The sequence below is a fragment of the Anabrus simplex genome, chromosome 1 (assembly GCF_040414725.1).
Source record: "Anabrus simplex isolate iqAnaSimp1 chromosome 1, ASM4041472v1, whole genome shotgun sequence".
Taxonomy (NCBI): domain Eukaryota; kingdom Metazoa; phylum Arthropoda; class Insecta; order Orthoptera; family Tettigoniidae; genus Anabrus; species Anabrus simplex.
The window spans coordinates 660,155,674-660,168,505 of record NC_090265.1 but is presented as its reverse complement, the minus strand read 5'-3'; the positions used below and the strand labels follow the sequence as shown (position 1 = coordinate 660,168,505).

Sequence of the window (12,832 nt, the reverse complement as noted above, 5' to 3'; positions counted from 1 at the left end):
AAGGATGAGCTGTGTGTTTAATAGAAAACATTGTTAGCGTAAATTGTATAATATTGTATTATAGGAAAAATTTTCTTCTCTTGTTAATTTAATATTTAGTGCTTGACAATAATGTATTTTAGTGTACCATTTGCCACCGAGGTAGACACCTCATTTGCAAATAAAGAGAGTTTGATTTGATTTGAGAGTTTGATCAATACAAATGGACACTTAGGAGAATCATTTTACAAGCATCCTCAACCAGAAATCTGTTACTCCATCAACCAGTGTAACTACACACAGGGGAAGTCAGCCAAACCTGCAACCAAACCCAATAACGTGCGAGGTGAAGCACGCGATATGCAAAGCTAAAATCGCGAAAGCTGCTGGCCCTGACGGCCTCTACAATGACTTGTGGACACAATTCCTTATAAATCTACGTAACTTAATTATCCACTTTAATCTGTAAACTATCGTATTTTTATTTAACAACTTATGATTATGGATAAAACCTTCTGTACGATACTATGAAACCAAATAGACCTAGCTTCGTCATAGAGATTTCTTTTTAATAGTGACTGAACACTTGCTGCCATACATGGCCAATAACAAAGTCCTGAATTATTACCTCACCGGACTTCAATGAAGATAATGACTTGACATCATTATATTTTATATGACCTTTTTTCTGATCGAAGATTTCAAATTCCAGGGCTGAAGATATCTTAAAGCAGTCCATAAACAGTAATTTGTTCAGGACTATCTGTAACATTTACCACTCGCTACTATTCTTTTAATTTCCCTATATGCCCTACTGAGAGCCTCCGTGGCTGCATGTTGGCCTCTCACTGCTGGGTTCCGTGGTTCAAATCCCAGTCATTCCATGTGAGATTCGTGCTGGAAAAAGCAGAGGCGGGACAGGTTTTTCTCCGGATACTCAGGTTTTCCCTGTCATATTTCATTCCAGCAACACTCTCCAATATCATTTCATTTCATTTACTAATCATTACCCCAGAGGAGTGCAACAGGCTTCGGCAGCTGGCACAATGTCTATCCTCGCCACTAGACAGGGGCTTTATTCATTCCAATCCTGACCCGGTCGAATGACTGGAAACAGGCTGTAGATTTTCATATGCCCTACTGCACATCTGTGATATACAATAGAGGCCTAGATGCTACCCAACTTAACATACACACTAGCCTATAATGCTTTTCAGCTATCTGTTGAAGACTCTCGGAAAAAACAAATCGCCTCCATAACCGTCTATTGCTTCGAATTATTTCCAAGGAGTCCTTGAATGAAAATGAAAATTAAGTTGGACAATACTGTTGACAGAAATAAAAAAAAAGCTAAACAGTTCCAGCTTCTGGCTCATCAGATGAACTCTTCTTTGATAATGAGCTTGGACTTAAAATACCAGTTTTCCTCAACACCACAGAAGCCAACAAGTAAACAATTCTGGGCTATTCCATATTGATATCTTCACTAGATTTAAAGGGCTTGCAAACCAAATGCAAATACACGAGAACCAACTTAATCTACTTAAAACATTCAACACTGGTATTATGCAGTATCTTGTCTTGTCAAAGGAAGAACTGTAGCCTAAATGGAGCAGATCTATACCATCCCTGAGGTTATTGTCACCACAGACTCATATGTGTACAACTATTATCACTCAGTTTTCATCTAGTACATCTGTACCTGTCATACAGTGATTCTTCTCAGCCTACACGAGTTCCACTGTCATGGTTTTATTTTTAAAAATTTCCATACATTAAAAAATAATAAAACTAAGTACACAAGTCAAACTTTTAGCAGACTACCGGTAATCATCAAATTCTGCAGTAAAGATTCTTATTTTACCCAACATAAATCACTTTACAAGCCTCACATATAAGTTATAGGCTAAATAATATATGCAGTCTTCACTACATAATATTTCGATGTAGGGTGACCAACCAACAGAATGAAAAGAGGTTTGATACAAAAAGAAAACTTGATTTTTACAATGATGATATACGTTTTCATTAATTATAAGCAAAGAGTCTCATCAACTACTGCACAATTAACTCGTAAATATGTGCAGCCAAAATCTAAATTTCTGCAGTAACTATTAACTTATGTATTAAAAATGAACATACCTAAGGGGGCATGTCATAAATGAACTAAATCTCTGCTGCAAAAGGCATTTAAAAACATGTTTTTGTCAAAAGAAAATATATATGGCAACAGTGTTACAGAAACTAATTACTTAGCTGTCCACAATCCATGTTAATCATTGTCTTACCTGGAGTACGAGGAGTGTCATTTGAATATCCCGCAGGCTGAGCCATTTTTTTCGTATTGTTTCGAAGGAATGCTTCTCCGTTAACTGCAACGTAATCACGTCAATGAAATGACTAAAGGAAGGTCAAGATGAACAAGCACAAAAACTTGAAATGAACACGTAAGATAAGAGAACATGTCAGAAACGTCAGACTACTACTTCAGCTTCAATAATTAAGAAAAAATTATTAATTTAACCGATAAAAGAAAAGTGATACAGATGTTTTCATCCACATGTTTATAATCGGCCTACTTTTAAGTAATTGCAATTACTTCTTGTCCCTAAAACAACACAATATTTCTCCTAAATGATAAAAGGACCTTGTAAAATGTGTCACCTATATGTTGACCCGAATTCAGATGCACTATGTCTCAATGACGATAAACATCATTGAAATAGTAATTAACCAACAGATATGGAATGTTTGTTTTAAAGTAACTTAGAGCAATATTTAAAAGGTCTACGCGACACCGAACTTCAGCAACTCGCAAAAACCAACATCAATTCACACATTAACCGGCTAATTATTAGTTTCACATTATAATTTTTCCGTAGCTTGATTCCGAAAATGCACAAGGAAAGTATCACTTCTTTAAAATTACGTACACACCAAAGAACTCTATTCCAAGGCGTAGAATTAAATTTTGTACAGTTCACAATTCACGTTTCCACTCATCACGACACATATGATTCTGACTTGTTATCGGCGGAAGTCGATACACGTCACACATTACGTGGCGCAGCTCCCATAGTGCATTAGGAAGCAATTGGGCGCCTATACAAATGCCGACAAATGCCAACTAAGAAGCGCCGGCTCTGTAAATAATACTGAATGACTTTTATTGGACATTCTAGAGATACCAGTACAATATGGCATATAAGAGAAGTGTTTCTATTATTTTTCAGCCAAAAATAAACCTACAAACTTGATGCCGAACTAGAATTTATTAGAGGAGACCATGTTCAAATTCGCAGGACTGATCTCCCTTGAAGGGAAGGTTCTTGATCCACTGCATTTTTCCACAAGAGATTTGGGATTAAAATAATTGGAAATAAATGTCTATTTATTTTACTCCAGTTTTCTTAAATCCTACAGTTATTTTACTTGAATTCCCGTAAATCGCCATACTTCGCACAGCGTAGATGTTCTAGTGAAGAGAAGAAACACCATACTTCGCACAGCGTAGATATTCTAGTGAAGAGAAGAAACAATAGACACGAAACAAAGTGAAGCTAAGACCTGCCATAAATGTTTCCTGAAATGTTAATAGTAGTAAATAACTATCGTCACAGGAACGATCCAGTACTGTACGGTTCCTTCATAATAGGCAAATATCGCTCTATTCTACATGCTGTAACATGCGAGATATTACTGACCTCACTGACTGCTCTTTGCAGAAAAGTCAGTCTCAAAATTGAACATTAAGTTTTTGCTTGTCTAGACCTCTGACAGTATTCCGTTTAACATCAATGTTGCTATTTTAAACCACCTGTGCCTTATCGTTAATGTAATGCATAAAAGGGCATCGAAGGAACAAAACAGACAGTGTTTACCATAGGGCAGCTAAATATCCTTAAGTAGGTCTACAGCAGAACCTCACTTGCCCGAGGCACCGTTAACCTACAGTATATTATTCTCAATTTATTCAGATCGATAATCACAGTACATGCATCCATACTGCCGACTGATACACCCAGTTTGTAAATCCCAATGACACAGTAATGAATGCTACAACCATTCGTCATTTCAGGATGCTTAAATAGGAGACTCCCTTGCCAAAGTACTTAAGATAGGCCTACGGGATCATCTCCTAGGGTTAAAGGAAGTTATAGATACACTGACGGCCCGATGATCTGAATATTAGGCACCTTAAAACAACAATCGTCATCATTATCATCATCATCGCAGGTACGTTAAAAATAATTTTGTTTACAAATTATCTGCAGATGTTCACGGATATATCTAAAACAACTAAATATATACATTCAGAACCGGTTTGATTCCCGGCTGGGTTGAAGGATTTTAGTTGTGAATGGTAATTCCCTTGGTTTATTATTATTATTATTATTATTATTATTATTATTATTATTATTATTATTATTATTATTATTATTATTATTATTATTATTATTGTACCGGGCGGTACACCTCCACACCGCTAATTTAAAATGTGCGCCTGTTGAAACTCCTCTGCTGGAGGAAGTCTGAACTTTATGGACAGTATTAATTTTCAAGTTTCTCAGAAGATGTCTCTACCTGTAAATTTTGGAGTTTTTGAACTGTTGAACTATTTTTTTGGAGAAGTTCTTATTTCAAAAGTTTGTTTCTTGTTAAATTTCTTTCTGTTATTGTTTAAGTTGGCTGTATACCCCTCTTTTTCCCCTTGTTTTAGATTTATCCAATCCCGAATTTCTTTGAGTAATTTCCGACCAATCCGATGTATCTTCCCCCAACTTGGATATGTTTCTGTACCCTAGCCAATAAAGTGATTGTGGGCGGGTGTTCTCTTCTCTAAAACGCCTAGAACCTTCCGCGAGAGTATTTAAACTGCTGATTTTTGGGTCTCCGGGCCACTTCTGTTCCATCTTTCAGTGTGTAAAGTACATAGCAGGGGGCGGGAAGCGCCTCTTTCTTCTCCAGCTGTTCAACACCAGGTAATGGCCTCTTAATAACTTCTTTTCTTGCTAGGTTGGCAGTTTAACTCTCGGAGCGGGTTCGAAGCGTTTCCACCATGTAACCTTTTCCTAAAATGTAACCAATCTTTTCATCTATTCTCTTTTAAAGCTGCATATTGGGATAGAGAGTGCTAACCCTCTCGAGCTCCCACTCACATTGTTTTGAGGTGAACTTATTTTCTCAACCTATTCTTCGTTAACGTAAAACAAATTGCTCTTTTCTAAAGTTACCCCTGTAGTATGGGATTAGCCCTTGCATTAGTGGCCTAGAGCCAGATTAGGTTTTAAAAACAAGTGTATTAGGAGTGCAGGTCGCCTCCTCTCAAATTGTTATTTTAGAGGTCATGTAATTGCCCCTTTTCATTTAATAGACCTCAGTAGGTTGGGTATTTTACCCCTGTGTCTATGTCCAGTGAGGACAACTTGAAGGTGGAGTTTGGTGTGGCCTTTGAGAGGCTTAAAGTGAGAGCGTGTGGCTCTTTTGAAAATTGAGTGTTGTATGCCTCGTGGAGGCTTTTCAGTGTAATTTGGAACAAGGACTCCTAGGCATGAATGGGGTTTTCTGCCCCTCTGTTGAAACTTGTGTTTGGGGTAAAACTGAGCTGATTGCCCAAGCATTGTGAAGTCAGGGCGCGAAGCCCAAATCCTGTAAATATTGTAACTACCCTTTGGACTTGCTACTTTGTACCTGCCATGCTCGTTATTTCTTTGTTTTTGAAAAGAAAATATAACCTTGTTAAATTTTACATTAACTTTGATTCCGTAGTTTGAGACCCGTTCACGCCCGCACCTTCTTTCACCTCTACCTACCACTAAAACACGGTAACAAGTGGTAGCAGAGCGTGGTTGAATGGGTCTCAATTTAGCCCTTTTTGACGGTTAAACATTGTTTTATTCCGAACTCTAACCATTTTCTCAGTTGCTGGAATTTTTTTTGAGTTTTTCAAAATTGTTCTGTCATCATGCCCGGACCTCGCGATGTTCTCCATCTTAACTATTTGCGCAAGGAGGAGCTGATCTATGAGTTAACTATCAGAAATGTACAGTCTGGAGGCACGGTTGCAGTAGACACAAACAAGCTTAGAGAGTCCCTAGATTTGCCTATTTCCATCCCCAATTTGGGAGAGAAAGAAATTGACGACTCTCTTTCCACGATCACGGAGAATATTACTGGGCTAGCTTCTGTAGTTAGTTTTTTTGATGAAAATGATCCTTCTCCTAATCAAATTAAGCGTGTGCAAGCTAGGCTGTTTCATTTTTCAAATAGAGTTAACGATCTGTTGTCTCTAAAGTTGAATGATGTCCAGAAGAAGGAAGCTAGTACGCTCCTTGAAAATATGTCTGAATTATCTAGCAAGGTCACTCAATTGTTAACTGGGGAAGTTCCTCCCAAAACTGATCAACCCGCCACGATGAATGCTGGTAGCGAGGAAGAGCCTCATAAGGGAGAAGTCAATAGGAAAACCATTGCTGCTCAAACAACCTCTGCCCCATTGGACGAGTCTGAACGCCGTAACTCATTAAATAATGTACGTTCTGAATTAACTACCTTGCCATTGAAACCTTTACCTACTATGTCACCCGGGTTTAGTAGCTTGCCTCATCCATTGGCAATGTTGCTCAGAGGTATCTCTAAGTTTTCCGTTAATACCACCAGTGACGTAATTTCATTTTTAAGATTTCTAGTTGAATTTCAGGATCATGCCCTTGTTTTTTCTCTTTCTCCATGTCAAATTTTGCAAATTATCTATCCGTATGCTATTGGTATTCTCTCTGATAAAATCGTAAGAGCCATTGCCGAGCAATCATCTATTGAGGATTTCCATGCCCACTTGCTAGCTAACTTCATCCCTGCTAGGGCCAGGTCCTCCCTTATTCAGAAGTACTATTATCGGGTACAGCGCTTGGATGAAAACTTGGCAGACTTCATCCAAGATATTAAGTTTTATACTAGGGTGTTTGCTCTTCATTTCCCGGAGGATCAGATTGTACAAGCTATTGTGGAAGGGATTTCACCACCCTACAGGTCATATTTGTGTTTCGCGGCGTGCCCGCAAACTTTCTCGGAACTTGAAGCATTGGCCGTCTCAGCGGAAGGAGTTAGATACGCCGATTCTTTGCGTGTAGCGAAAGAACCCCCGCCTTCCTTTAGTAATACTCGGCCTCCACCTCGCCGATCAGTCACCCCTCGTAAATGTTATGCTTGTGGGTCGCCTGACCACCTGCGCAATAATTGTCCACTGATCAAGTCGAGTGGGACAAGTAATGGGGCTGGTTCATCACAAGGCTGTTTTAAATGTGGGGCTTCCTCACATATCGCCAAGAATTGCCCAAATTCGAATAGCACCCCCTCCTGCTCAACTTCTGGTGCAAATTCTACCTATGCCAATAATAAAAGGTGACTAGTGGCTTCGGCTGAGTCGACTAATCCATCTTCCCGAGACTCAGCCCCTAGTAAACAGGTTGTACATTCAGGGAACGAGCAATTTTCAAATGCATCTTTTGAATGTCCCAAAGAGTGTTTTAGGATTGCGGCGGATTCCCCCGCACCTATTCCTTTTCTTAAGATTGAGTTAAACAATGAGCCTATAACCGCTTTATTAGATTCAGGCAGTGTCTGTTCGATTATTTCGGCTGAATGGTATTCTAAATTGAAATCTGTTTGTAAACTACCTGACTATGTCTCATCTCCTGTTCTATATGTTTCGGCTAATTCATCTCCATTAGAAATTCTAGGTTCCTTACTGGTCAAAATTCGTATTTTTAAATTTACATGGAAAACCAAACTGTTTGTGGCTAAGCACTTGTCTTGCCCCATCATACTGGGAGCGGACTTCATTTCTCACACTGGTCTTGTGCTCGATCTTCAGAGTAAGTCGTGCACATTCAAATTTGCGTCCAAATGTAAAATTCCCTTGTTAAAGTGTAATTCTGTGTCATGTTCATCTATTTCGCCTACCCAGGATGAGATGTTGTTAGACCTTAGACATCTACCTGAGGAGCAGGCTGATAGTATTCGTAAATTATGTCAGTCATTTCCAGAGGTGTTCTCTGATACTCTTGGTGTTACTGACCTTATTGAATACAAAATTGAGGTCACGGATTCGATTCCTGTCCGTTTTCCACCTTATAGGCTATCTCCACCTAAAATGAAGGCTCTGAAAGAAATTATCGATCAGATGTTGAAGGATGGTATTATTAGGCCCTCTAAGTCAGCGTATTCTTCGCCTATTTTTCTAGTCCCGAAACCCCAAGGGGGCTTCAGGCCTGTCATTGATTACAGGGCTCTCAATCGGAAGGTGGTGTTACAATCTGTGCCCCTTCCCGACCTTCATTCTTGTTTTTCATGGTTTCGTAAGGCCAAGTTCTTTACTATCTTGGACTTGAATCAGGCCTATAATCAAATTCCCCTTGCCGAAGAGTCTAAACACCTTACAGCGTTTGCCACGGACTGGAATTTATATGAATACAACCGCGTGCCTTTCGGGCTCCCCACGGGAGCAGCTGTACTCCCTAGGCTGCTAGATAGGGTCTTCTCCAACATCAAATTTGAATACTTGTACCACTACTTGGATGATGTCGTCGTATTTTCGGAAACCTTCGAAGAACATCTAGATCATCTGCGAGAAGTTCTCAATCGCCTTCGTAAGGCTGGGTTAACTGTCAAGTTGTCCAAGGTTGCCTTTGCTAAGCCCTCTATGTCATTCCTAGGGCATATTGTGTCACCTGATGGTGTTGCAGTCGATCATTCGAGAACACAGGCCATCCGTGATTTTAAACCTCCCAAGGACATTAAAGGCATCGCCAGGTTTATTGGTATGGTGAATTTCTTCAGAAAGTTCATTCCTAACTTTGCTAATAGAGCGGCGCCCTTAAACCTTCTTCGTAGGAAAGGCATCAAATTCGAGTGGGGACCTTCTCAACAAGCCGCTTTTGAAGATCTTAAATTGGCTCTCTGTAATGCCCCTGTACTTGCTATGCCTGATTTCTCGAAGAAATTCATCGTCCAAACTGACGCGTCGTCGTCAGCAGTAGCTGCAGTCCTTCTTCAAGAGACTGAACTAGGGAGGCGACCCATCGCCTATGCATCTAGGACCTTGTCGGCTCAAGAAGCCAAGTATTCCATCTATGAGCTCGAAGGTTTGGCAGTCTTATTCGCCTTAGAAAAGTTCCGTCTCTATCTGGAACACGTCAAATTCGACCTGGAGACAGATAATCAAGCCTTAAGCTGGGTCTTAGGTAGGCCGCGTCGTACTGGTCGTATAGCCCGTTGGGCCATCCGTATTTCTGCCTTCCAATTCGATGTCAGGCATATCAGAGGTACCGAAAATGTTGTTGCTGATGGACTCAGTCGTATGTTTTCTAACGACGTCGAGACCCATGAACCGGTCGACAGTTCATCACCTCCCGAGTCCATACTATCTGGTGTTAATGCCATCTTAACAGATGCTCCCATGCTTTTTAGGGATATTGAGAAATACCAACGTGAAGATCCGACGCTGGCTCCGATAATGGAAACCCTTTCTTCTGGGGAACATGTTGTCCCTTATGTTCTGAGGAATGGTGTTCTATGTTGCCTATCGAGGCATGATAAGATGATGAAAGTTGTCGTTCCAGCTGTTTTTGTACCTATGATCTTCAAGTATTATCATGAGACCCCATTAGGAGGGCATCTGGGTATCTTTAAAACTCGTGAAAAGATTCGTGAAATGTTCATCTGGAAAGGTATGGACGGTGAAATCCGTGAACTTGTAAAAGCTTGTAAATCTTGTTTGCTCAGTAAACCCACCATGTCCACCAAGGTAGGCCTTTTGTCTTCGCATCAAGCGTCGCGCCCCATGGAACGCCTGTATATTGATTATGTAGGACCCTTCCCCCAGTCAAAGGGAAATGCTAACAAGTTCATCTTTGTATGCGTAGATGGCTTTACTAGATTTTTCTGGTTATTTCCGACTAAGCTGGCTACCGCTCAGTCTACCATTACTTGCTTAAATTCTATTTTTGCTTCTTTTGGTCCGTGCTAATATATTGTATCTGATAATGCTAAGGCTTTTACATCTAATTTATTTCGTAAATTCTGTTTTGACTTGTCCATCTCTCATGTAACTACGTCTGCTTATTACCCTCAACCATCCCTGGCTGAACGGGTTAACCGTAATCTCAGGTCCGCACTTATTGCCTATCATCATGAAGATCATTCCAGGTGGGACACGTCCCTGCATTGGTTAGCTTTTGCTTTGAATTCGGCGGTTCATGAATCACATAAATTTACTCCAGCCTCGTTGATGTTCAAGTTTGTTCCCAACACGCCGCTCTCTAACCTCTGGTCTCTGAGTGACATTCTACCCGAGACAATAGATCCGGACAACATTAAAGATCTTTGGAAGAAGGCTAAAGCCAATCTTAAAGTGTCTCATGAAAAGGTTAGGGAAAGGTATGATCGTGGACGGAGACCCACCCCTTTGAAGGTAGGTGACCAAGTTATGGTCAAGAACTTTGTTCCCGCGGGCAAGCTTGCCCCCAGATTTCATGGGCCTTGTATCATTCTCGATTTTCTTACGCCGGTTACATTGTTAGTAAGCAATCCAGCCACCGAGAGGATATTTAGGGTTCACCTGTCCCAGGTGAAACCGGTGTAAATTTTGTGTCAACTTGCTTCATATAATTTGATAGGAATATGAAGGTTATATTTTTTTTTTTTGAGTTTCCACTCTTAAGGCATTCTGCTCCTTCTATTTTGTTTTATATGTAAGCATTTTTTGTAAAACCTTCCCCGATCCGTTAAACTGCCATTTTGTCCTTACCATGGCCATTACCATGCTCCCGTCTCCTGCCGTACACACTGTGGCTTGCTTAGATTAAATGCCATGGATATTTGCACGCCGCTGGCCCCTCTACCTCTCCAACAAGCCTGTGCCCTCAAAAAAATGATGATGGTCCAACAAAATTCTGCCGCCTAGTTTTAATGTTTCAGTGCCCCCGCAGCCGCGCGGCGCCGTGCCGCGACTGGGTTTGAGGAAGGGCCCCCTCGGCCCCAGCGAGGACGACATGTGCACGGCGAGCCGGAGCTCTCCTCCCGGCCTAGGCTGATGTGCGGCGCACGACCTGCTACTTGCCCGCAGCCTGTATATGTTCACCGCGGGCGCGGCGTGCTTCAACACCTCTGCTCCCCTCATAGTGCGGGCGAGTGGTATCTCAGGGTACTTGAGGGGTCCGAGCGGCCTCCTTTGGACGCAAGCTGCAACGGCCGGGCTGGCCATCCAACTTCATCAACATCAACTACATGAACAGTTACTATAAGCAATGACTACACTTGGGAATTCAACAGCAATATTTGGTGGACAATGCAAAATTTTTCATCACTTTTAAGTATTAAAAGTTTATCTTCAGAATTCAACTTCTACAAACATAAAGACTGTACTTCACCTGCAACAACAAAATTTTGAAACTGAATCAAACCAAATTAAGAAAATCTTATAAATTTTTTTGGCAATTAATCTCCATATCTACATCAAAACTTGGACCTTGTTTTCAAACAATTTCATGTGTCACCCCGTGAGGAACTTTGGGGGGGGGGGAGGTCTGTACCGGGCGGTACACCTCCACACCGCTAATTTAAAATGTGCGCCTGTTGAAACTCCTCTGCTGGAGGAAGTCTGAACTTTATGGACAGTATTAATTTTCAAGTTTCTCAGAAGATGTCTCTACCTGTAAATTTTGGAGTTTTTGAACTGTTGAACTATTTTTTTGGAGAAGTTCTTATTTCAAAAGTTTGTTTCTTGTTAAATTTCTTTCTGTTATTGTTTAAGTTGGCTGTATACCCCTCTTTTTCCCCTTGTTTTAGATTTATCCAATCCCGAATTTCTTTGAGTAATTTCCGACCAATCCGATGTATCTTCCCCCAACTTGGATATGTTTCTGTACCCTAGCCAATAAAGTGATTGTGGGCGGGTGTTCTCTTCTCTAAAACGCCTAGAACCTTCCGCGAGAGTATTTAAACTGCTGATTTTTGGGTCTCCGGGCCACTTCTGTTCCATCTTTCAGTGTGTAAAGTACATAGCAGGGGGCGGGAAGCGCCTCTTTCTTCTCCAGCTGTTCAACACCAGGTAATGGCCTCTTAATAACTTCTTTTCTTGCTAGGTTGGCAGTTTAACTCTCGGAGCGGGTTCGAAGCGTTTCCACCATGTAACCTTTTCCTAAAATGTAACCAATCTTTTCATCTATTCTCTTTTAAAGCTGCATATTGGGATAGAGAGTGCTAACCCTCTCGAGCTCCCACTCACATTGTTTTGAGGTGAACTTATTTTCTCAACCTATTCTTCGTTAACGTAAAACAAATTGCTCTTTTCTAAAGTTACCCCTGTAGTATGGGATTAACCCTTGCATTAGTGGCCTAGAGCCAGATTAGGTTTTAAAAACAAGTGTATTAGGAGTGCAGGTCGCCTCCTCTCAAATTGTTATTTTAGAGGTCATGTAATTGCCCCTTTTCATTTAATAGACCTCAGTAGGTTGGGTATTTTACCCCTGTGTCTATGTCCAGTGAGGACAACTTGAAGGTGGAGTTTGGTGTGGCCTTTGAGAGGCTTAAAGTGAGAGCGTGTGGCTCTTTTGAAAATTGAGTGTTGTATGCCTCGTGGAGGCTTTTCAGTGTAATTTGGAACAAGGACTCCTAGGCATGAATGGGGTTTTCTGCCCCTCTGTTGAAACTTGTGTTTGGGGTAAAACTGAGCTGATTGCCCAAGCATTGTGAAGTCAGGGCGCGAAGCCCAAATCCTGTAAATATTGTAACTACCCTTTGGACTTGCTACTTTGTACCTGCCATGCTCGTTATTTCTTTGTTTTTGAAAAGA

At 40.9% G+C, this 12,832-nt stretch overlaps 1 protein-coding gene across 3 annotated transcripts in view; it reads right to left on the bottom strand.

Annotated features, from left to right (window-relative positions):
• Positions 1 to 2,985, bottom strand: part of Sec24AB (Protein transport protein Sec24AB) — a 201,776-nt gene extending 198,791 nt beyond the window's left edge. Inside the window, exons 1-2 of one of the 3 annotated variants that reach the window (XM_067135817.2) lie at positions 2,917 to 2,985; positions 2,268 to 2,351 (exon numbers count right to left, since the gene is read on the bottom strand). In XM_067135817.2, coding sequence (XP_066991918.2) covers positions 2,268 to 2,313 — 46 coding nt within the window. In that variant the 5' untranslated portion in view covers positions 2,314 to 2,351; positions 2,917 to 2,985. Of the gene's footprint in view, positions 1 to 2,267; positions 2,380 to 2,912 lie in introns of all 3 variants that reach the window. The other 2 variants (XM_067135818.2, XM_067135819.2) reach the window with 2 other exon arrangements.
• Between the last annotated feature and the right edge of the window lie 9,847 nt (positions 2,986 to 12,832).